Raw genomic sequence first — 22,118 nt, 5'->3', positions numbered from 1 at the left:
ATAAAGATGCTCTACAGGTGTCTCCAAAGGTACTTGTTGGGTTGGCGTATTTCGAGATTAGGATTTGTCACTCCAATTGTCAGAGAGGTATCTCTGGGCCCACTCGGTAATGCACATCACTATAAGCCTTGCAAGCATTGTGACTAATGAGTTAGTTGCGGGATGATGTGTTACGGAACGAGTAAAGAGACTTGCTGGTAACGAGATTGAACTAGGTATCGAGATACCGACGATCAAATCTCGGGCAAGTAACATACCGGTGACAAAGGGAACAACGTATGTTGTTATGCGGTCTGAGCGATAAAGATCTTCGTAGAATATGTGGGAGCCAATATGGGCATCCAGGCCCCGCTATTGGTTATTGACCGGAGACGTGTCTCGGTCATGTCTACATAGTTCTCGAACCCGCAGGGTCCGCACGCTTAACGTTACGATGACAGTTTTATTGAGTTTTGATGTACCGAAGGAGTTCGGAGTCCCAGATGAAATCGGGGACATGACGAGGAGTCTCGAAATGGCCGAGACGTAAAGATCGATATATTGGATGACTATATTCGGACTTCGGAAAGGTTCCGAGTGATTCGGGTATTTTTCGGAGTACCGGAGAGTTACGGGAATACGTATTGGGCCTTATTGGGCCATACGGGAAAGAAGAAAAAGGGCCTCAAGGGTGGCCGCACCCCTCCCCTTGGTCTGGTCCGAATTGGACTAGGGAAGGGGGCGCCCCCTTCCTTCCTTCTCTTTTTCCCTTCCTTTTTTCCTATTCCATATGGGAGGTGGAATCCTACTAGGACTAGGGAGTCCTAGTAGGACTCCACACTTGGTGCGCCCCTTCCTAGGGCCGGCCTCCTCCTCCCTTGCTCCTTTATATACGGGGGCAGGGGGGCACCCCAGAGGGACAACAATTGATCCTTGAGATCTCTTAGCCGTGTGCGGTGCCCCCCTCCACCATATTACACCTCGATAATACCGTTGCGGAGCTTAGGCGAAGCCCTGCGTCGGTGGAACATCATTATCGTCACCACGCCATCGTGCTGACGAAACTCTCCCTCAACACTCGGCTGGATCGGAGTTCGAGGGACGTCATCGAGCTGAACGTGTGTAGAACTCGGAGGTGCCGTGCGTTCGGTACTTGATCGGTCGGATCGTGAAGACGTACGACTACATCAACCGCGTTGTGATAACACTTCCGCTATCGGTCTACGAGGCTACGTGGACAACACTCTCCCCTCTCGTTGCTATGCATCACCATGATCTTGCGTGTGCGTAGGAATTTTTTTGAAATTACTACGTTCCCCAACAGGAACATGGCTAATACCGCCTTGGGCCACATCTGCGATGAGAATGCGCCGCAGCCCCACTCAAATGACTACGCCAGTCACCTGACCTTCTTCACCGACGTGGTGACGCGCCTGGAAGCTCGGTCTGACAGGGCTCGCCAGCTTGTGGTGGAGAGGAGCCGGGGCCTGCTCGGGCGCGCATTCTCCCGCGTCTTCAGCCATCTCCGGAACACCTTCCCCGACTTCAACTTCGACGCCGCCATTGCCCCCGTACCACAGGCCGTCCGGGGCGACCTGGCGCGGTGGGTGGAGGACAACGTGGACGCGCTGGTCAGAGCCTTCGCTTCTGATGACGACGCGGTGGTGGTCGTCGCAGACGAGGGCGATGTGGTCGACGACGGTGATGGAGGTGTTGCCGAAGGCGGCGACGGTGCCGGCGAAGACGATGACGACGCGAGTGACGTGTCCGAGGGCGATGTAGCGAGCGACATATCCGCCTGATCCCATGTTCTCTTGCCGTTTTATCCTGTACGCAAAGACTCGAGCGTGGCCCTTGAAGATTGTGAGAGCATTTTGAGAGGGGTTACCCCTCGTGTGAACAAAACGCGGCCTTTATTTTCTTATGTCAACTAAGCGTGTGCCTTCGCGAAACCGTAGAGCTGGCAGCAAGTTCCCATCGTGGTTTACCTTAATCGGAGCAGGTCACGAACCGAGTCGTGAGGTCATGAGCCTTCGGGACTCCTGTAGAGCCCGTCAATCCTCCCGAGGGGGCCTCGTGAGAGGTGTGCTCCAGCCGCGGCATTAGCGTGCACGCGTGGGTCCAAAATAAGGCGAGAACCAGATGGCGAGAAATCGATCAGAACGAGAAAAGGCACCCCCAGCGCGCATCAACGAAAATTCGACTTCAACTTAAATCCAAATCCAGAAAGCAAGGCTACAGAAGAAGAGATCCAAAGCAAATGGCAGCGGCCGGTGCCTAGTCTAGTCTTCTGGTCTTAGAGTCTTCTCACCAGCGCGGAGCTAAGTGCTGCCACTAGGCGTGGGAGGGAGCCCCAGGGCCTGAGGCCGGCACCCCTGAGACTCTGGGACGTGTACAACCCCACTCATTATTACGTGAGAGTGTCACGGGAGGCGAGCTTCACAGGCACTGGGCCTTCTTCACAGGAACCGGCCTTGCTTCATATCGCCAGATGAGGGCCCCGCCTTGCGCCACCCTCGACCACCTTTGAGCCGACCGGCAACCTGGACGGCACAAAGGGGGGAAAGGGGACGCCAGCGGTGCCCTCGGCGACCACGGGTCCTCTGCCGGGGGAAGGCTCGCCGGCACCTCCCTGGCAGAGGGCCTACCTCCGGGCGTTGCCTGGCTTCGCGCGACGTGGGGAGGGGCCTCGCTCCCGGCTCCCTCCGTGCGGCCCCCAGCGTGCTTCCCCCGGCGGAAGGGATGCTGCTGTGCCGGGGTCGTCGACCGATGCTGTGACCTGATTCACTTGCAGCCCATGGTTAGCGTAAGCCTGCTCCTGAGAGATTAGCGGTATCCTGTAGTTGTTGTTGGTGCGATGCTCGCGGTTCTCCGTCGGTTCCTGGAAGGCTTCAACTTCTTGCGTCCCTTCATCCCAATCTTCTCCGAGGAACGAGCCAGGGTCGTCCTCCGGCGCGTACTCCTGGTCCATCATGCGGGGCACGTAGGCTTCCGGGGCCGTTACCCCAAACACCTCGCCGTAGTGCCCCACACTCCATGTTGTCCGGCCTAGCGCGGCGTCCTGTGGATGGTAGCGCGGCATCTCACTGGGACCATGGAAGGCGACGCTCGTGCCCATGCTTGTCGCGGGCGGCACGGGGGCGGTGGAGCCCCCGGCCGTGCTGGTGTTGACGAAGCCCCCAGGCACACCTGAGGGCGCGTGGTTGCGGCGAGGCCCGCTGTGAGATCCCGTAGCGGCCTGAGAGGGAAGCAGATAACAGAAGGGCGGCGCTCCTGACGCCGCCGCATCCAGCAGCTCGGCGACGCGTTCCAGCAGGGCATCCCGGCCGCTCTCCATCAGCCGGCACCGCAGCAACTCTCGCGCCATCGTGAGCGCGGCCCGCATGTTCGCCTGCTCCCGCCATGTGTGCGGCGCCGTTGCCGCGGCGTGGCTTGCAGCCCTTGCAGCGGCTCGCGCTTGTCGTGGAGTGAGGGTGGACGCCGCCCCGCCACGCCGCCCGCGCCCTGCGGCGTTAGACGGCGCTCGGGCCGCCTGGAGCACGGGGTTGAGGTCTTCATGGGCCGATGGCGCCGCCCGGGCTGGCCAGGCTGCCCAGCGGTCGGAATCGGCCCTCGGGTCACCGGACATCGGAGCCGCAGAGCGTCGGTGGGTCGACTGGCGGGGAAGAGGCTCCGGCGCACCCCTACCTGGCGCGCCAAATGTCGGATCACGGGTTCCGGCAAAACCCTCAAGGTTCGAACACTGGGGTGCGCGCGGAGATTTCCTACCTACCGATCTACGCCCTAGCTCGCTAAGATCTCGCGGATGAACCCGACGAACTCTCAACGCAAAGACACAAGATTTATACTGGTTCGGGCCACCGTTGTGGTGTAATACCCTACTCCAGTGTGGTGGTGGTGGATTGCCTCTTGGGTTGATGATGAACAGTACAAGAGGAAGAACAGCCTCCTGAGGTTGGGGTGTTCTTGTGTTCGGTGTGTGGCTAAGGATTGGCTCTTGATCAGATGAGATCAAGCTGCTCCCTTTGGTGGTGGCTAGTTCTACTTATATAGGCCCTGGTCCTCTTCCCAAATATAGCGGGAAGGGAGCCAACAATGGCCAATTCGAAAGGGGACAGCTAGTACAGCTTATCCTGACAAAAGCGGTCTTCGCCTGCGGAAAGCTCTAGTGGTGACGCCGTTTCGGGCTCCACGGTGACCTCCGTCCTGCCGTCCGGCTGGTCTTGGTCTTGTTGCACTGATACGGAAACCTTTGCCTGATGCCTCGGTACTTCGCGCCTGCGCTGGCCTCCTTAGCACCAAAGAGGAAACAAGGGCGCTGGCGCCTGCCTGACGCCCGCCTGATCTTGATCGTCATGGCTCACGTCACGAGAGCCTCGCGAGGTTTGCCCTGCCTTGATATCTCCACTCCTCGCGAGACAGCCTGGAGAGGCCGCTCCCGAGGAGGTCTTGCGTCGTCCGCCTCGCGAGGCTTGACCCCTCGCGAGGGTCTTAAATGCCTTGTTGATGAAGATGGGCCGTACATGCCCGCTAGCATAGCCACGCCGTGGACCGCAGGCAGGCAAGTCTGGGGACCCCCGTTTCCAGAACGCCGACACTCACTGGTTGGTGGCTATCTTCTCACGGATTCATTTCAGAGTTGAAAAAATTAGCACAAATCAAACACTTTAGGAGACCTCAGTGTAGCACCAAAAGATTCCAGTAAAAAGGGGCCTCTTCGCAAGTAAAAAAAATTGGTGCATTGCCTGCATCTTTGTTCGAGCACTGGAGCCACCATATATATATGTCGCACTTCCTCAGAGGAAGTTGTTACTAGTGCTTAACAGCCGATGGACAGGTGCAGGCATATATTCTGTAACCTCAAAGAGAGATAGTGAAAGTAAGATCTGCATCTGTTGCTCTAACTGAATCGCCAAAACACATAGTTAAATTCCTAGCACGGGCACCATAGTGCACCATAATCGCCAAAACACATAGTGCACCATAGTCGAGGATTCGTGAACGGCGAACATCACTACCCTCTGTACATCTTCTGAATTTCTGATGACAATAAAATCGGTGTTGGTTTTCATCTGCAAGTTGTCGTCAAGAATAGGCCGATTTTCTGCATAAGACAAAGGAGCCCCACAATGCCATCATGCCATGGCCATTAGGGCATGTACAATGCATAGCCTCAAGGTGATGCCTCGCATGCCATGTAGGATCGGATATGACGTAAAGTAGGTTCGGATAGAGAAGCGGGATCCTCTCCAGGAGGCGGGTGCTTGAAGAGAAAAAGTGTGGTCTGGTGACAAAAGCTGAAAAGATTGAAGTAAAAAGTAGAGATGCATGTGTACTAGAGTTTTACTTTCTATTTCTTAATAAGGCCCACTAGTGGTAGCTTGCATTGAAGAGAAAAAATAAATATAAATACCTCAAATTACTTTTTGTCATGAGGCATATGTATCCATATGCCATCATTGTACGTGCCCTTAGCCAGCAAACCCAGCAACCATAGACGGTAGATTATAGGTGCACAATAACGTTGGCCTTTCAGTAGCTTTCATCGCCGATCCCTTTCCTTTATCTCACAATCAAAGTGTGGTGCTGAGGAGTGCATTTCTCAGTCAACATCAGTCGTTCTCACCACCAGTGTTTCAGAATCGGTAGACATTGCATGACAGACTGTTATGCATGACGCGTGGATGCTCTGTTAGCATCACAGGAGGATTAGAGAAAACATTACAGAAAAAAATAAAGAGGACACGTCTATATCACTTACGTAGCATCTCTTTACAGTAATTTATCTGTTTTCGCAGAAAAACGCGTCATCGCACAGTATATTCTCTTTTCCACATCAAGATTTTAATGTTTCAGACATGGAGCACGCATACTGAATATGGACGACCTGGTCTGCGTCCGGTCTCTGTTAGCAGACGTCTTGCCCTTCATTTTAATGGATTATGGTATTTCTTCTGGCAACCACTCTCTTGCCTATCCATAGTAGAGTTCTTCGTTAAGGGATACGCAGTACTCCAAATTTATGCCGCGACAAAATGTGTATTTTCAGCTGTACTTTACAACACACTCAGAATACAAGATGTTTACACATACACTACTAGTACTCAAGTACTGTCAACACGCGGAGTTGACAGGTTGATTATACTTCGTGTAACTACATGACATCCTGCAACAATCCTTTTCCGCGCATTTCGGTATCAGCTGCAACATTGTGATGCCAGAGCAGAAGGCTACACCTGATGACCTCGGTAGCAGTAGAACTCCCAGGCTGCATGAGATACTCTGCAGACAAGTAAAGTATCTGTATATATGCCTCACATACAGATGTGTTCTGCAAAACCTCACATATTTGATGGCTGATATGCTACCAATAGATTCCAAATTTAGCACCTTCAGACTGCAAAATATGGCTGGCAGCCTGTTCCTGTGGCTACTACAGAGCGAATATGGTGTTGCTACGCTACCCTGACGCTCTGTTCAGTACGTTGTAAAGGCAAAAGCAAAATAAGCTTGTATTCGGCCTAACAACTGTACTATTTGCATCCGTAACTCGGTAATCCCGTGAGCAAACATAACTGGGACAGGGCATGTCATTAGCACATTCGCAGAATAAAGAGACCCCGTATTGTCTTTGCCTGATTTTCATCATGATTATCGTCCTAGTACCAATCAAAAACATCCAGATCCAGGCCATCATCAGCATTCCCAGCAACATGCTCCACCTCTCTGACCTCAGATTGGCGCGCGCTCAGCTCTTTAGCTGACCAATTTGAATCATTCTCTTCCTCCATGAAATCCTGCAACGCATGCTTTAAACAAAAAAAAATAGAGAAAGAATGTCAATGGAATAAATTCAGTATTAAACACTGCGTTTTTGTGTTAGTTTCAGAAAGGAAAGAACCTCATTTCCAGTGTCTCCTTCAATTGATGCAACCACTTGTTTATGTGTACTGTTGATGTCCCTCTGCAGATCTTCAATGTTGAGCTGTTTGATTACTTGCTTTAAATACAAATTATCTGCATACAGTTGTAAAACAGAAGCATTAAGTTGAGAAAAATCACAAATCAGAAATACTGGCTGGACCACTTATAAAGGAATTGCTAACCTCTTGAGCGATGAAGTATAGCATCGTGGACTTGCATTGGATGCTTTTTCTCCTCGGTTTTAAACTTCTGCCGCACCTGATCACGGGACTTATCAGGGAATAACTGCTGTATCATTGCAAAATCACTACCAAATTGGTGAAGACCCTGAACCAGAACAGATAAAAAGGTTAAGTTTCCAATAGGCAAGACAGAACGTCAACAAGAAAAAAGGTATATTCAACATGAAAGTAGTTGCCTGAGTAGTTGATATCTAAATACCTGGTAAAATAAGTCAGTGTCAGATTTCGACCATTTGGCCCGTGTTTGTTTGTTCATGTAGGAATGGTAATTCAGTTTGGTTGCATTTTCTACCATGTGGTTCTCTCTTCTGCCATTGTCATAGTTCTCTTCAAAAGGATCAAAACTGTTGGTATCTCCAAACTGGGAGCTGCTGTGAAAAGACATCGACAAAGAACATGACATAGGAAATGTCAGTACAAACTGTGATTGAAAGAGTATATCAGCCCATCAAATATAAGAAGACAAATTTAGATGCTAGAATAAACAGCTGCCGCAGCAATGCCTAGTTCAAATAATCTACTCCCTCCGTCCCATAATATAAGAGCGCTTTTGACACTAAGTATTTGAAACAGGGAAGTATCTCCATGGTGAAATAAAAAGCTTGCAAATCAGCCTGTAGCATTATAATGACTGGTTATTTTTACTACACTTCAGGTAAAAATATCTGGGTAGAAAATAAGAAATGGCAGTTATACACGAGATAGAGCAAATATCTATGCATGGATATTTGAAGTGAAAAAAGAGAGCACACCTTTGATTAAACGATGATGGTCCTGATGGAATTGTTTTACTCTAGGAAAAGCCAAAACAAAATCATGAAACAACAGCACAATAATGTTTCATAAATAGAACCACCAGCTGTGTCTCAACAGCACAATAATGTTTCATAAATAGAACCACCAGCTGTGTCTCAACCCAGCTCACCTTAATACGCTCTCTGGCCTCATGTAACAACCTGATATGCATCACACTTAGCTTCATGCGATCTATCTCATGATCAGGTTTTTCCAGTAAAGTTTTGACTTCTGAAACTACAAAGGCCAGAAAAAGAGATAAAAGCTCATATCATGTAAAATTGATGCTTTGTTATCTGGGTGTCGTTGCTATTTAGCCAGATACCTTTTGCTCTTTTTTGACGAATTCTGTGAGTAAGCTTCTTCTCAGGCTGTTCTGTCAATGTATCTTTCATGGCTCTCTTACGACCACGTGATGATACTTCACTTTTTATTTTTCTGCTGGCACTTCTCAGGCAGTTCTATTCTGTTGGAAATCCTTTGAAACATGGGAGATTGAATTAGAGAAATTTGCTAAACTAACCCATAACAAAAAAGGTCACACTAGAGGAGAAGCAAGCAATAGTGGAGCAATGACCGCTCGTGGGGCACCAGATGGGGAGCTCCTGGTTTTCACTGGGGCAAATACTGAGCTATCTAGCTTTAGACATAATTAGGTTTCTAACTATGTGGACAATAATATAAATTATCTGGCAACTGATGATAATGCCCTACTTCATTTTTTTAGGCTGAGCACTACACCATTATGCCCTTCAATATTAAATTTTTTCTCTTCAGAACAGTAGACCGCTAAATTACAAAACAACCATAGATTTACCACAACAATAATTGGGTCCAATGCTTGTAATATTGAGGTCAAAATTCTAAAATTATATTTATCACAAACTGCTTAATAACCACAAAAGGTCAATCCTATCTTCTAAATGATCCTTCATGAGGGAGCAGCCTAATCTCCTCCACACTCTCACTCCGACTACTCAGTGGAAATAATAGTATCAAATTATTATCCTTACAACAATAAGCACCATCAGCTGGTTGCTAAGTATGAGCCTCATATTCTATACAAACAACGTAGTAGAAAAATTGGGAACTACAAACCACCTTTAAGACCTCAGTTCCTATTTGAACTCCATATAACAACTAAAGGTCTAAAGCATTCTATAGTTCTCAGGTTCTACCATAAAAGAACAGGACGGTAATTGGGAACTACAAGGCAGCTGATCCGTCTCAAGTCCTCATCTCTGATTGGAATTTGTATACCAAGTTACCAACTAACGCATTCTAAAGTTCTTGCGTTCTACTATAAAAGAACAGGACGGTAACTTTGATTATCATCCGAAAGAAGAGCATGTATAACACCCAAGAAATGCAGACAGAGAGAAAGTAAAGCTAACCAGGGAACATAATCCATCCTGAAGCCATCCTATCAACCTAAACTTGCGTGCATACAGAGAGAAAGTAAAGCTAACCAGGGAACATAATCCATCCACCACATCGACTAAATTAGCATGCTGCCAAAGCCCAGCATCGGAGCCACCTCCACACTATTCCTAGTTCCATTTCATCCATGTGTGTACAAGTCAAGAAAACACGAGCAGAAACTCACCAGATCAAATATCAGAAAACATAGGTAGATTGCAAGCAAATCTGCACCCGTGACGCCGCAGTGACGGCGGCGGCCAGCAGTGGCGCTACAGCATGCCGGGAAATCAACAGATGTGGCCAGAGGGAAGCACCCTAAACACCACAAAAGGTCAATCCTATCTTCTATGAGATCCTTCATGAGGGAGCACCTAATCTCCTCCACACTGTCACTCCGACTACTCAGTGGAAATAATATCAAATTATTATCCTTACAACAATAGCACCATCAGCTGGTTGCTAAGTATGAGCCTCAGATTCTATACAAACAACATAGTATAAAAAATTGGAAATACAAACCACCTTTAAGCCCTCAGCTCCTATTTGAACTCCATATAACAATTAAAGCATTCTATAGTTCTCGGGTTCTACCATAAAAGAACAGGGCGGTAATTGGGAACTACAAGCCAGCTGATCCGTCTTAAGTCCTCGGTTCCAATTGGAATTTGTATACCAAGTTACCAACTAACGCGTTCTAATGTTCTTGCGTTCTAGTACTATAAAAGAACAGGACGGTAATTTTGATTATCATCGGAAAGAAGAGCATGTATACCACCCAAGAAATGCAGACAGCGTGCTCTTCACTGCACTGCACCCATCCTGACGCCATCCTATCAACCTAAATTTGCGTGCATACAGAGAGAAAGTAAAGCTAACCAGGGAACATAATCCATTCACCACATCGACTAAATTAGCATGCTGCCAAAGCCCAGCATCGGAGCCACCCCCACACTATTCCTAGTTCCATTTCATCCATGTGTGTACAAGTCAAGGAAACGCGAGCAGAAACTTACCAGATCAAATATCAGAAAGCATAGGTAGATTGCAACCAAATCTGCACCCGTGACGCCGCAGTGACGGCGGCGGCCAGTGAGTGGCGCTAAGGCATGCCGGGAAACCAGCAGATGGGAGAGGGAAGCAGTTGAGGGAGCGACGTGGGGGCGGGGCCGCTCGACCGAGGAGTAACCTAGGCGGATGAGGAGAGATGAACGCGACGCGACAGGGAGGTGGGGCGCCGCAGCGGCGGTCGTACCGGCGGCGCGCGGAGGGGAACCGCGGCGGCGAGCGGAAGAGGAAGTTGTTGTTTTTTTAGCAGAAAAAGTCGTGGCTACGGCGTCGTCTGGACCAGCGACGCTTCTGGCCCGTTGCAAAAGCCGCTCGATAAGGCCTCTGGCCCATCATCATGGTCATCTGGCGCAGCGCTCGTTCGGCGCGTGGGCCATTAACCGGTCACTTGCGGCCGCGGCCCGTACGTGCGCCTCATCCGCGCCCCCTCCTCCTCGTCGTCGTCAGTCAGCGACGGACCGAACCACCGAGCACACACCCACCTCACCGGCCAACGATTAACCGGCATGGCGGCGGCGCTATCCGCGCTGCTCCCGCGCGCCGCGGCCGTCCGCATCGCGGCGCCGCGCGCCCGCCCTGCCGCCGCCGCGTCCCGCCTCCTCTGCGCGGCGGCGGCGGGGGAGGCGTCGAGTTCGCCCGCGGCGCCGCGGAGGCTGGTGCTCTACACCAAGCCCGGGTGCTGCCTCTGCGACGGCCTCAAGGAGAAGCTCCACGCCGCCGTGCTGCTCGCCGGCACCCCCTACTCCCTCGCCTCCCTCGAGCTCCAGGCAAGTGGCCCCGACCAGTTCGTAGCTAACGCGCCTTCCTCTTTATCGTGCTGAGATGGATGATGCTTACTTTGGGTGCTGGACTAATTCGATCAGGAGAGGGACATCACGACGAACCCGGAGTGGGAGCGGCTGTACCAGTACGAGATCCCGGTGCTGGCCAAGGTGCTCGCCGACGGCACCGAGGTACCCATTGATCCGCTCGTGATTTACCCTTTTCGCCATGTTTTCAGCTACGCAATGTAAGTAAGCTTGCACAGAGCCAAATTATGATACCAGTATTCAACATGTGCCACAATTCGATAAACGAAAGCAGGCAGAGGTTATGCTTCGCTGGTTCACTGTAGTCGGTATAATCACCACAAATAATAAAATCATAGCTTCGTTGTTCGATGAAGAATTATTAACATATCACGGTATGTTTGGGTAGCACAAACTTGATAGAGGTTTACCACGCATTTGTGCCTTGACCTGCACGCGCTTATAATAAGATCACTCCGGACAAATCAGCAATTTTTTTAAAGATGATCCGGTGGTGAAGACAAGGAATTCTCTCTTGCTTTCCAGCTCGCCTAAAGACCATTCCTTATTGGTATCTGATAGATATTTCAATCATTGTGATGATGCATTATTTGTGAGAGTTACCCCCTCGGTGTTTTATTATTCTAGGCTTCATTGTTTGGAATGACATTAACTGATGTAAATGTGACTACTCGTATTACAGGAAATACTTCCGAGGCTGTCTCCCCGACTAACTGTGGAGCTCATACAAAAGAAAGTATCCAGCGTGTTTGATCAGTAAGGATATAATTGTACTTCGAAAGTTCAATCGTCAGCTTTGCATTTAGAGCTGCAGCTGTAAGAGTGGCAATAGGTGGTATGATGATTGCTGTTATTGTCCTTGGTTGTAAGTTGTAAACCATGATTTTCAATTGCTTAACTTTTTTTTGTACATTTAGTTTGGTTTACGCGTGTCTTCATAATATCTATTTCATAGAGAGAAACATCCAAAACACGAGAAAGATATAATATGTTTTTTTCTGTGTGTGTGACATCTTAGACATACAGTTGCAAAACTTACAATACTGAGTTTTCTCTTGTTAACAAGTGAAAAACTTTATGCAAGGAGCATTTACAGAACATCTGACTCATAAGCAAGATTCAGGCCAGTAAATCAATATCCAAGGGGCTCTTGGAGATAAGAGCAATGTCTGGCGTATGCAAATGCATGACCTGCCTGGGGAAAAAATGGTTATCTGAACAGATAAACAACCAAGAACATGTCTTTAGGAACATATGGTGGCTAGCCACTTTTGTAGCTGTAACTTGCTAATTCTACTATACATGGACCTTGGGATTTGTCCGGGTTTCATGTGAGTATAGGTCTGTAATTAAACTTCGCCTAGATTTCTTACAAAATAGGACGTTAGTTTAAGCATAGAGTTGCTACATCCCAAATTCCCAACCTTGGTGCAACTCGCGATATGTTATCGAAGTGTTGCACTGTAATATAAGCTGCAAAATAGTCTTAACATGCAAATTCTGATCTGCCTGAGGCTGAGAGGCCTGCTTTTGTAGAATTCCAATTGGAACTTGAATCTTGCTCGACTGTACAAGTACCTGAAGAAAATTCAACATACAAAAAAAAAAATCAGACCAGTATACCTTCATGAATGTATCCAAATTCCTTTGTTCATATCATGCAGCCTCTTTTTAAAAATGTTTTAAAAGGTTAGGTAAATGCATTCTTTATTTTATAACTAACAGTGTTAAAGTAAGAGATGAACGCATTGGCGTATTCCAATCATTTTATTATTATCAGATACATATTATTCTTCTAAATATATCAAACGATTTAATAACTGCATCGATGAATCCAAAAGCATATTATTTTTACCTTATTACTACGGTTGGGATGATGGCGCAATGGAGGTTGGTGCGGCCATTGCATTGCCACTTTGCTTGTGCCCAGGTCCATTCCCGCTATGACGCTGTGTTGGTAATTGAAGAGAGATTGTCATTGGAGGAAGTTGCATTAACACGCGATGTGGATTGGTTGCATTTAGTTTCATCCAAGCAGGGCATGAACAATGTGCACAAAGATTGGTTCTACTTGGCTGTGAATATGGAGGCATGGAAGGGGATGGCATTGGCTGTGAATATGGAGGCATGGAAGTGAATGACATTTGCGTTGGAGATGAGCTAGGAGCAAATGATGGAACGAGGGCTTGCAGACGTGGAGCCAACTTGAGATCCTTGATTCTACCAAAAACCGATGGGTCTAGGCCAAGGTTCATTGAACTTGATTCTGTGATGATTTCAGCCAGCTGTTTCAGCCTCCCCATTTCTTCATAAACGCCGCGGTCATCTGGGGAGAGGGAAACTTGGACTATAACTGGTGGGGCAATCGTTGAGCCATTCTTATTTGTCAGATCTATGTATATGTCCTGCATGTAGATAGCATGTTGTCACTTTATGTCAAGATCTTCTAGGAAAGATGTTAATCAGAAGAAGAAAAAACCCATATGAGATGTAGAAAGGGGGGGAGCTCATATGGTACCTCATCCAGTAAATGCCCAAGATCCTCCTTCATTTCCTCAATCAGTCCCCTCAATTGGCGAATGCTCATGTCAAGCGTGACATTGAAAATAGGCTGTGCAACTTGTAGAATGGAATCATCCTGTAGGGGTTCTAATTCTATTGTGATCCCTCCTGGGAACCCCAGCATCTGTACGCACAATGGATATCCGAAGACCGATGGTGTCAGCGATAAATTCAGCTGCTGAAGTGTAAGCTGGATCAAGTTTTTCCTCAATGCGTGCATGGATCGCGCACTTATGGAGGTGTTTATTGGGTCAGGAAGAACATCAAATTCTACAACAGTGAAGCTCAAGAATAATGCCTGCATAGAGACGGAAACCTGCAGAATTGTCTCGGTCAGTATTCAGCATGTCTTCTCGAGTGGCTTGAATTGGGGCTGGTAGTGGTAGCATACCGTAGTGTTGGGGACTCCAATTTGACGGTTTATCTCTTGTTGTAGCTCCGCGGCATGTGGAGCGAGTTGCGCAAGTGGCTTCAACAAGATGAAACCAGCCTGAATTTCATCTGGAGAAGTGAATGTTTTGTCGTCAAAACATGGTAACTGCTGACTGCTGTAGCTGATTGTTGACTATGGTTTATTACTGAGAAGGAGGTTTTCGTATTTTACTATCTAGATTCATGGCATAGTTCCTATCGAAGACATGGAGCTTTGGAAGGCACACATGGCTGGAGATAGCTGATCATGGCTGAAACCTGGTGCTAAAGAAGCCGTCCTTACCGATGAGTGTGCCGGGGGCATCAGGCACGCTGTTCCCCGGTGATCGGAATTGAAGGAGCATGAAGAAGGCCGAGAGGAAGACGACGGCACCGAGGATCAACGCGACGACGCACTTAGCGCTGAGAGCCGCGCCCACTTGAGCGGTGCATCGACGAACCGCGGCGCCGTTGCTGGTTGACGTCTCAGGGAGGCGTCCAGCCTGCTCAGCGTCACCGGCTTTCTTGCCCATGGCGAGCGCATCTGCCACAGGTCTCTCTGGCACTGAGGTTACTAGTCAGTGTTGGTAGAGATCATCAGAGCTGGAGGGGGACTGCTGAGGCTGCGTTGCGTCCGGGATCAACCGGAAGGCTGGCGGTGGCGCTCGCCGTGGCCGCACCGGTGACGTGAACAGGGCAGGTAGTAGCACAATCAAAACTGGAGGGCAGTAGTAAAATCATCAGGCCTTGTTTACACCGGTGGGTGGGTATTAGGAATGGTGGATGGGAATTGGGAAGGGTGACAGCATAGGCCGGCTGTTTTGACTTTTGCTCGTCTCACAACTTGTTCTATCATTTAGTTTGCTTTCATGCCAGAGCTGTTCTTACTGGCATCTAAAAATCATCATCTTTTGTCCCGTATACTCCCTCCGGTTCCTAAATACATACGGAGCAAAATGAGTGAATCTACACTCTAAAATACGTCTATGTACATCTGTATGTAGTTCATATTGAAATCTCTACATACGGGAGTATTTAGGAACGGAGGGAGTAGTTTAGTTAATGCCGAAAGAGATGGAAAACCTTTATCTCGTGCTGCTAGCTTAGACGAGGCAGCGTTCTAGCAAAAAACTTGGTTTGCTAGAACTTTTACCTTTTGAATTTTAGTTTCGCTTATGTTCGGCGCATTTGGATGCTCAGTTTTGTTGTTTGGTCCGTTATCCCTTGATAGTGGAACCCATTTTTGGATCTTACGGAAAAAATTAATGGAACTTTCGATCTTGAGGGGGGTTTGCCATCCCTTTCATGTTATCACTTTGCTCGCATTCTTATCTTGGCCTGTGGAGTCGGAAAGCAAGGTCAGTTAGAAAAAAGCAAGCAGAATGAAACAAAGATAGAAAATAGAGCAAGATTACAATAAACGTACAAGGTGACATCATGTGAATGATAAGATAATAGCAGTATTAAAATGCTTGCTCGTATTTGGCCGATGCTTACAAAGCCAGCTATCTGATTTCTTTACACGAGTGCTTACAGCATCACCCACCGATTAATACAATCTGCCTAAAATCTAAAAAGTGGCCGCGCACCAACTAGACGAACCGGGCGGCCGGCCCGTGACCGCACGATCGCTTGCGATCGGCCTCGCGCGAGCGCCAGGTGTCGCCTGGTCGGTTTCGTCCAACCGCGCGATCGTGGGCGGTTTGTCCACATCCGGACAAGCGTGGACCCACATGTAACCGGGCGTGGCGTAGATCGTGGGCGGCCGTTTTCGAAACGCGAGCCGTTCTCGCCCTTTCTCTCCTGTTCCTCCCCCATTCTCCGCTCCTCTCCTCTGCCCTCGCTCCGCGGCGAAATCGCGTCGCGGCTTTCCAAATCTCCGGTGGACCGCGGGGGATTCGCTGCTGGCCCTCGTCGGCGTTGCAGGTACCCAATGCATCTCTCCTTTCTCTGTCTCGTCGCCGGGGGTCTAGGTCGTCTCGAGGTCGTCGGCGGCGGAAATGGCGGGCTGGGATTCCTAGGGTTTCTGCGGTTTCTGTGGCATCAACTTCCTCGCACGGTCGTTTTGGTGTAGATGCTTTTCGGGTGGGATGGGTGTGCTTCCGTTCGACTCTTATGTCATTGGATCTGTGCGGCAGCAAGGGACAGTAATGGTGGGGATTCGTGGGGGGAATGCGTTTGTTGTTGGTGCAGGTGGTTGTTGGATTTGCGCTCGAGGCAGACGTCCGTGACTGCCCTCTGCTATCCTCCCTCTCTCTGTCTCGTCGCCGGTGGCGAGGTGGTGTCTAGGTCGACGGGTGGCGGGCTGCATAGAGGGGGAGCCCTTGCTGTGTTTTGCTTCGTTTTTGTGCGGTAGTGGTGGTGGTTTTTGTCCCGCGATTCGTCCTTGATTCGTTGTTCATGGCCGCTGCGGGAAGTTTATGAACTGGTTGGCTATGCATTTGCGGTTCTGTGAACTTGCTGTCTCTTAGCTGTGTTCGAGTTTGCAGAAGTTGCTGTGTAGTTGGTAGACACTTGTGTTCCAGTTGCACAAGTTGTTCGTTCTTAGTTGGATATATGTTTGAACTAGTTGGTATTCATTTTTAGTCCGGTTGCACAAGTTGATGTACCTAGTTGGCTGATTTTGAAGTTGTTGTACAGATATTGTTAGATGTGCGTAATGCTATGCGCAATGTATTGGCTGATTTGAAGTTGTTGTACAAAGATTTAGGTAGAGAGGATTTTCTATTAGTTGCACAAAATTCTATCTAGTTGGCTTCATTCATATAGTAGTTGGTTGTCCCTATGTTCTGCAGTTGCACCAGTTTGTGCTAGTTGGGTGTCTACACACTGTTCAGCTGCACAAGTTGCCTGCTCAGTTGGCTGCATCACTTTTACTAGTTGGCTGTCCATATATTCTACACCTGCACTAGTTGTCCCGCTTAGTTGGTTTGCTGTTTTGCACTAGGTTGACCGTCTATATGTTGTTCATTTGCACAATTAGTTGGCTGCATCCATATACTAGTTGGCTGTATATATGCTGTTTTTGAGTTGCACAAGTTGCTCTGCTTTCGTGTTCGAGTTGCTAATATGGTCTACCCAATCTGTTAGTCTTGTTGTGTATGTGGTTGTATATGTGTTTCCCCTGCTGTGTGCAACCAGGGTCCATTATTTGTGCAAATTAGTTACAATGCCTGCCAAATTTCCAATATTGTATATTCTTGTTGCACAAGTTCTGTTTTGTCCCAGTTGCACAAGTTATCATAATGAGCTTGTTGCCTTTAGTTAACTATTTTCTGCCTAGTTATTACTTTGCCACAGTTAAACTTTAGTTGGTTTATATGATTTCTCCTAGTCCTTCTTCAAGTTTTATGCTGAGTTCATGTTGTTGTTTGTTAGATGTGCGCATGCTGTGTGCAATGCAATGGCTGATTGAACTTGTTGTATATGTTTGTAGTTGCACAAAATTCTCCCCAGTTGGCTGCATCTATATATTAGTTGGTTGTCCATATGCTCTGCAGTTGCACTAGTTGTCTTGGTTAGTTGGTTTACTGTTCCTAACTATTTATACTAGTTGGTTGTCTACACGATGTTCAGTTGCACAAGTTGCCTACTGATTTGGCTGCATCACTATACTAGTTGGTTGTCCATGTGTTTTACTATGGATACTAGTTGCCCTGCTTAGTTTGCTTGCTGTTTTGTGCTAGGTTGTCTGTCTACGCGTTGTTCAGTTGCACAAGTTGCCTGATTAGTTGGCTGCATCCATGTACTAGTTGGTTCTGTACTTCATTTTGCGCATCTTCTAACTATGTTTTCTTTTCTTGTATTTTCCCCACAAGCTAAAAATGGTTATAATAGGAGGAGAAGCTGATGGCAATGAAGGAGATGTATTTTTCTCATTTTTTCTGCATATTTGAGTTGTTTTCAACTTATCCATGTATGCTTATGTCCTTTTTTTCATGTTTTTTTGGTTGCTTAATTAGGGTTCTGGAAGTCAGTCCCTTCGCCGGAGGACAAAGCGTGCTGCTAATCGCCAGCCACGCCCAAAACGTAGTGTTGAGCAGGGAGAGGAAGTTGAGGTAAGGGCATGCTGATTACACATTCACCTTATTTTGGGTCATATAATAATTTTTTTCCCACACCCATGTTTTTTTTATTTTCTTAGGATGTTGATCGGTTTCGGGTTGTAAAGCGGACTAAACGTGCAGCAGCAGTAGGGCGAGCTGAATCATCTACTAGGGTAAGTAAATCCTTGAATATCAATGTTTCTCGGGTTTTTAGGGGCTGATGAATTTATGATGCTGTTGGCACAACTATTTTTGTTCTAGTTGCTCAATTACCATCTTGTAGTTGACATCACTGATCATCTTGATGTACATATAGTTTTCACAGAAGTTGACATCTTTGTAGTTGACATCATTTGTCACCATTTTTGTGCAGGCAGCAGTTGGTGGAGGAGCTGCCTCATCTTCCGCAGCAGATGCTGAGGTATGTGGTTTTTTTGCGTGTGTTTATGAGCTATTGAACTGTTTCTTGCAAACCTTTTTTTAGTTGCTGTTATCTTCTTTCCAACATCATGCTTTATCATTGCACATCCCCTAGAACTTTCTGTAGTTGTCAGGTCTAGTATGTTTTCCTAGTTTTCTTGCTGTTTGCACACTGGTAGTCTTCAGTTGCCATGATGAGCTTTCTTAGTTGCACAAAAACACCATATCAGTTGGCATGATCCATTTTATGTTTATATAGTTTTTGCAATACTGATCCACATGATCATTGCTAGTTTTTTCACTGTTCGGTTTTCTGTCCTGTGTTTATTTTTTTTATTTTTTCATCATGAGGCAAGCGTTGAAGGAGTTGAGGTGGCCGCCCGGGAAGATGTGGAGCGACCATCACAAGCTGTCAGGTTAAGGGCATCACCAGGGCGGTTTGCGAAGTTCAACAACTCGTTATCCCCGCCACAGAAGTCAGAGCTAATTTCAAGGTTGTTTGGGGGCCTCTTGAACTCATCAGATACACTTCCAGGGGACTTCAGTAAATTCCTGGTGCAGTCCTACCAGCCAGAGACATCTGAAATGGTGTTCCCAGGCAGGGGAAGTATCCGTGTCGACGCTGACAGTGTTTAAAGGGTATTTGATCTTCCTAACAGGGGTCTAAAAGTCAGTTATAAAGTTGACAAGGATACAACTAGGAGATTCAGAGATACTTTCAACATAACTGGAAGTTCTCATCCCCAGATCAGTACATGGACCAAGATGATTAAGGATATGGGGGGAAGAACGGATGACACATTCTTTATGGCTTGACTTGCGGTTGCATTCAGCACTTTCCTAGCACCAACCACGGCCCTGAGGCTGAGCCCAAAGTGCTACGGACTCGTGCTAGATCATGGAAACCTCAAGAACATGAACATCTACCTTTTTGTAGCAGAACACATCAATGAAGCTTTCTGGAACATGGACCAGGCGAAGCAAACTGTTTGCTGCTGCTTGTATCACTTGATGGTGAGTGGAAACTAGCACTTCAATGTGTTTTTCTTATTTTTGTGCAATCATAGTTTCTGAAAAATACCCCTCATAATAACTGAAATTTGGTTTTTCTTTTTTGGTTCTGCGGCAGATCCTGTACCTTGACGCGCTCGTTCATGACATCCCAGTAAGCAACTGTGCTATACGATCGAATGCATGGGACAGTAACCTAATTGCCAAGGTGATCAAGAAGGACACGATCTCTCCTGGTGTGTTCGGCAAATTACAAGTGAGTTCCCTTTTGTTTTTTTTCAATAGTGGCTATTTTTATGTTCTATTCATTTCCGCCTAGTTTTAATTCCTTGGTAGGTGCATATACGATTTTGAGACCAGCTTTTCGACACTTCTTGGTAGTTGCGCAAAAACTGTAATCAGTTGGCACAATAATGCCTGTAGTTGCACAGCTTGTAGCTCTAGTTTGGCATGTGGTCACATGTTTCAAGTTGCACAATTTTACTTATCTTGTTGCACAGATGTGTGACAACAGTTGGCAGAAAATTCAATTGCTGATTGAACTAGTTTTTGGTTTAGTTGCACAAAATTCTACCCAGTTGGTTGCATCCCTTTTTTTAGTTGGTTGTTCACATGTTCTGCACTTTGCATTAGTTGTCTTCCCGTTTGTACTAGGTTGGTTGCCTATTAGTCTGCTTAGTTGGGGGTTGGCTGTCCTTATGCTCTGCAGTTGTTTGCATATGTTGTTCAGTTGCACAAGTTGGTAGAAATTTAGGTAGACACTTTTTGTAGTTGCGCAAAAACTGTAATTAGATGGCACAATGATGCCTGTAGTTGCACATCTTGTAGCTCTAGTTTTCGGCAGGTGGTCACATGTTCATTTTTGTATGAGACATCATATGTTTCAAGTTGCACAGTTTTACTTATCTTGTTGCACAGATGTGTGACAACAGTTGGCAGAAACATTTTTTTCAGGTGACCTCTTGGGGTGCACTTTTTTTTGGTTTTGTGCAGTTGCATTCATGTAGAATCCTTTCTGCCCAAGATTTTGTTGTAGTTGCACAAGTTATAACATTCTGTTTTTCCTTCAACACAATATCTTCTTTGATAACCTTGTCCTTTTCTTTTTCTCCTTTTCACATCAGCTTAAAGAGGAGTATAGGGGCACGGAGCAGACACCGTTGTTTGGTGGTCTTTTGCAAGCTCAAGCATTCGTTGCATCCAAATTACCACTAGCGTACAATCCCCAAGTAAGTCTTTTGCATAAATCAATTTCGATCATTTACCAACATTTCTTTTTTTAACTGTTTATAATTGAATGAGTACTCAATTTTTTGATGCAGAAAAAGGCAAAGATTGCCAAAGTGGTCAATGACTTGTGCAAGGCAGTAACTGAACAGGTTGGCACCTTCATTGAAGCAGTTGCCAAGATCGATGATGAGGAACCGGATGTTGATCCATATGTACAGCAGACATCAACGGGAACCGCTCCGTCATGCCGTGCTCCAAAAAGGAAGAGACGGGTTTCACCTATACCAGAAGAAGAAGAGTTCGCTGAGGAGGAGTCAGACGAAGATGATGAAATGGAAGTACCACAAGATGTTGAAGACGACGGGGAGACAGATGAGGATGAATCAGAGGAGGAGGACAAAGAGGAGGAGGACAAAGAAGAGGATGATGATGAGGAGGAGGAGGAGGAGGAAGAGGAGGAGGAGGAGGAGGAGGAGGAGGAGGAAGAGGAGGAGGAGGACAAAGGAAAATAGGACAAAGGAGAGGAGGAGGGCAAGGAAGAAGATAGTGAGGCAGAGGAGGAGGAACAAGAAAATGAGGCCAAAGAAGGAGATGGAAACAAAGCTGCAGCAATCGATGGTAGTGAGGGGGAAGGAGAGGACGAGGAAGAAGACGAGGATGCCGATCCTGATGATCAAGAGGGATCCAATGGAGGCAGTGACAGTTCAGATGATGATGATGACAATGCCCCTGGTTCTGGTGGTACAGGCGGCAAGACAACCAGATCTGCCAACCCTGCCAGCAGGAGCAACTCAATGAGCAGCAGGAGCACACTACAGATGTTGATTGACAAAACTTGCTGGAAAGACAAGAATCTGCCAAAGTCAAAGAAAAATGATGAAGCGGAGTCTCAGGGCAGCATTGACATGTTCAAGCTGTGCAACATGAAGCCAGCTTTGCCAACCACCTTCCCTGTGCCAGATTTCCACGAGCGAGAGTTGTGTGACAAGATTGATTTTGCTGTTGACCACAATCTGTTCTTCTTGAGTGAGGCTGAAAAGAATCCAGTTGACATGGAGGAAGCAGGGAAGGGTCTTAATTGGGTTCATTCGAAGGATAAATACAAGGAATATTTGAAGCATCTTCCAGATATCAGCTCCAGCAAGAGCAAGGCAACATCTGTGGCAAACCCTCATGTGGTCCAGAAGAGCAAAGGAGTTACA

The 22,118-nt window shown here is 47.3% G+C and overlaps 3 protein-coding genes across 5 annotated transcripts; 1 reads left to right on the top strand and 2 right to left on the bottom strand.

Moving 5' to 3' along the window:
* Positions 1–5,998: 5,998 nt before the first annotated feature.
* On the bottom strand, positions 5,999–10,716 carry LOC109759906 (uncharacterized). 3 transcript variants are annotated; one of them, XM_020318738.4, is made up of 8 exons: positions 10,376–10,716; positions 8,266–8,418; positions 8,071–8,177; positions 7,898–7,938; positions 7,345–7,516; positions 7,086–7,230; positions 6,881–6,996; positions 5,999–6,788 (listed from the first exon to the last, which is right to left on the bottom strand). In XM_020318738.4, the coding sequence occupies exons 2-8, from the start codon at positions 8,333–8,335 to the stop codon at positions 6,639–6,641; spliced, it is 801 nt and encodes a 266-aa protein (XP_020174327.1). In that variant the 5' UTR covers positions 8,336–8,418; positions 10,376–10,716; the 3' UTR covers positions 5,999–6,638. The 3 variants fall into 3 exon arrangements, with proteins under 3 accessions (XP_020174327.1, XP_020174330.1, XP_020174329.1); XM_020318741.4 differs by having other exon boundaries at positions 7,345–7,513; positions 10,376–10,704; XM_020318740.4 differs by lacking the exon at positions 10,376–10,716 and adding an exon at positions 9,547–9,655.
* A 58-nt stretch (positions 10,717–10,774) lies between these two features.
* LOC109759907 (uncharacterized) lies at positions 10,775–12,241 on the top strand. Its single transcript, XM_020318742.4, has 3 exons — positions 10,775–11,194; positions 11,291–11,380; positions 11,919–12,241. Exons 1-3 carry the CDS (start codon positions 10,934–10,936, stop codon positions 11,994–11,996), a joined length of 429 nt encoding a protein of 142 aa, XP_020174331.1. The 5' UTR covers positions 10,775–10,933; the 3' UTR covers positions 11,997–12,241.
* Positions 12,242–12,372: 131 nt separating this feature from the next.
* Positions 12,373–14,981, bottom strand: LOC109759905 (uncharacterized). The gene is made up of 5 exons (XM_020318737.4): positions 14,514–14,981; positions 14,190–14,299; positions 13,755–14,114; positions 13,092–13,641; positions 12,373–12,814 (listed from the first exon to the last, which is right to left on the bottom strand). Exons 1-4 carry the CDS (start codon positions 14,740–14,742, stop codon positions 13,099–13,101), a joined length of 1,242 nt encoding a protein of 413 aa, XP_020174326.1. The 5' UTR covers positions 14,743–14,981; the 3' UTR covers positions 12,373–12,814; positions 13,092–13,098.
* Between the last annotated feature and the right edge of the window lie 7,137 nt (positions 14,982–22,118).

Source organism: Aegilops tauschii, chromosome 6, assembly GCF_002575655.3.
Source record: "Aegilops tauschii subsp. strangulata cultivar AL8/78 chromosome 6, Aet v6.0, whole genome shotgun sequence".
NCBI lineage: Eukaryota > Viridiplantae > Streptophyta > Magnoliopsida > Poales > Poaceae > Aegilops > Aegilops tauschii.
This window is presented reverse-complemented; position numbering and strand designations above follow the sequence as displayed.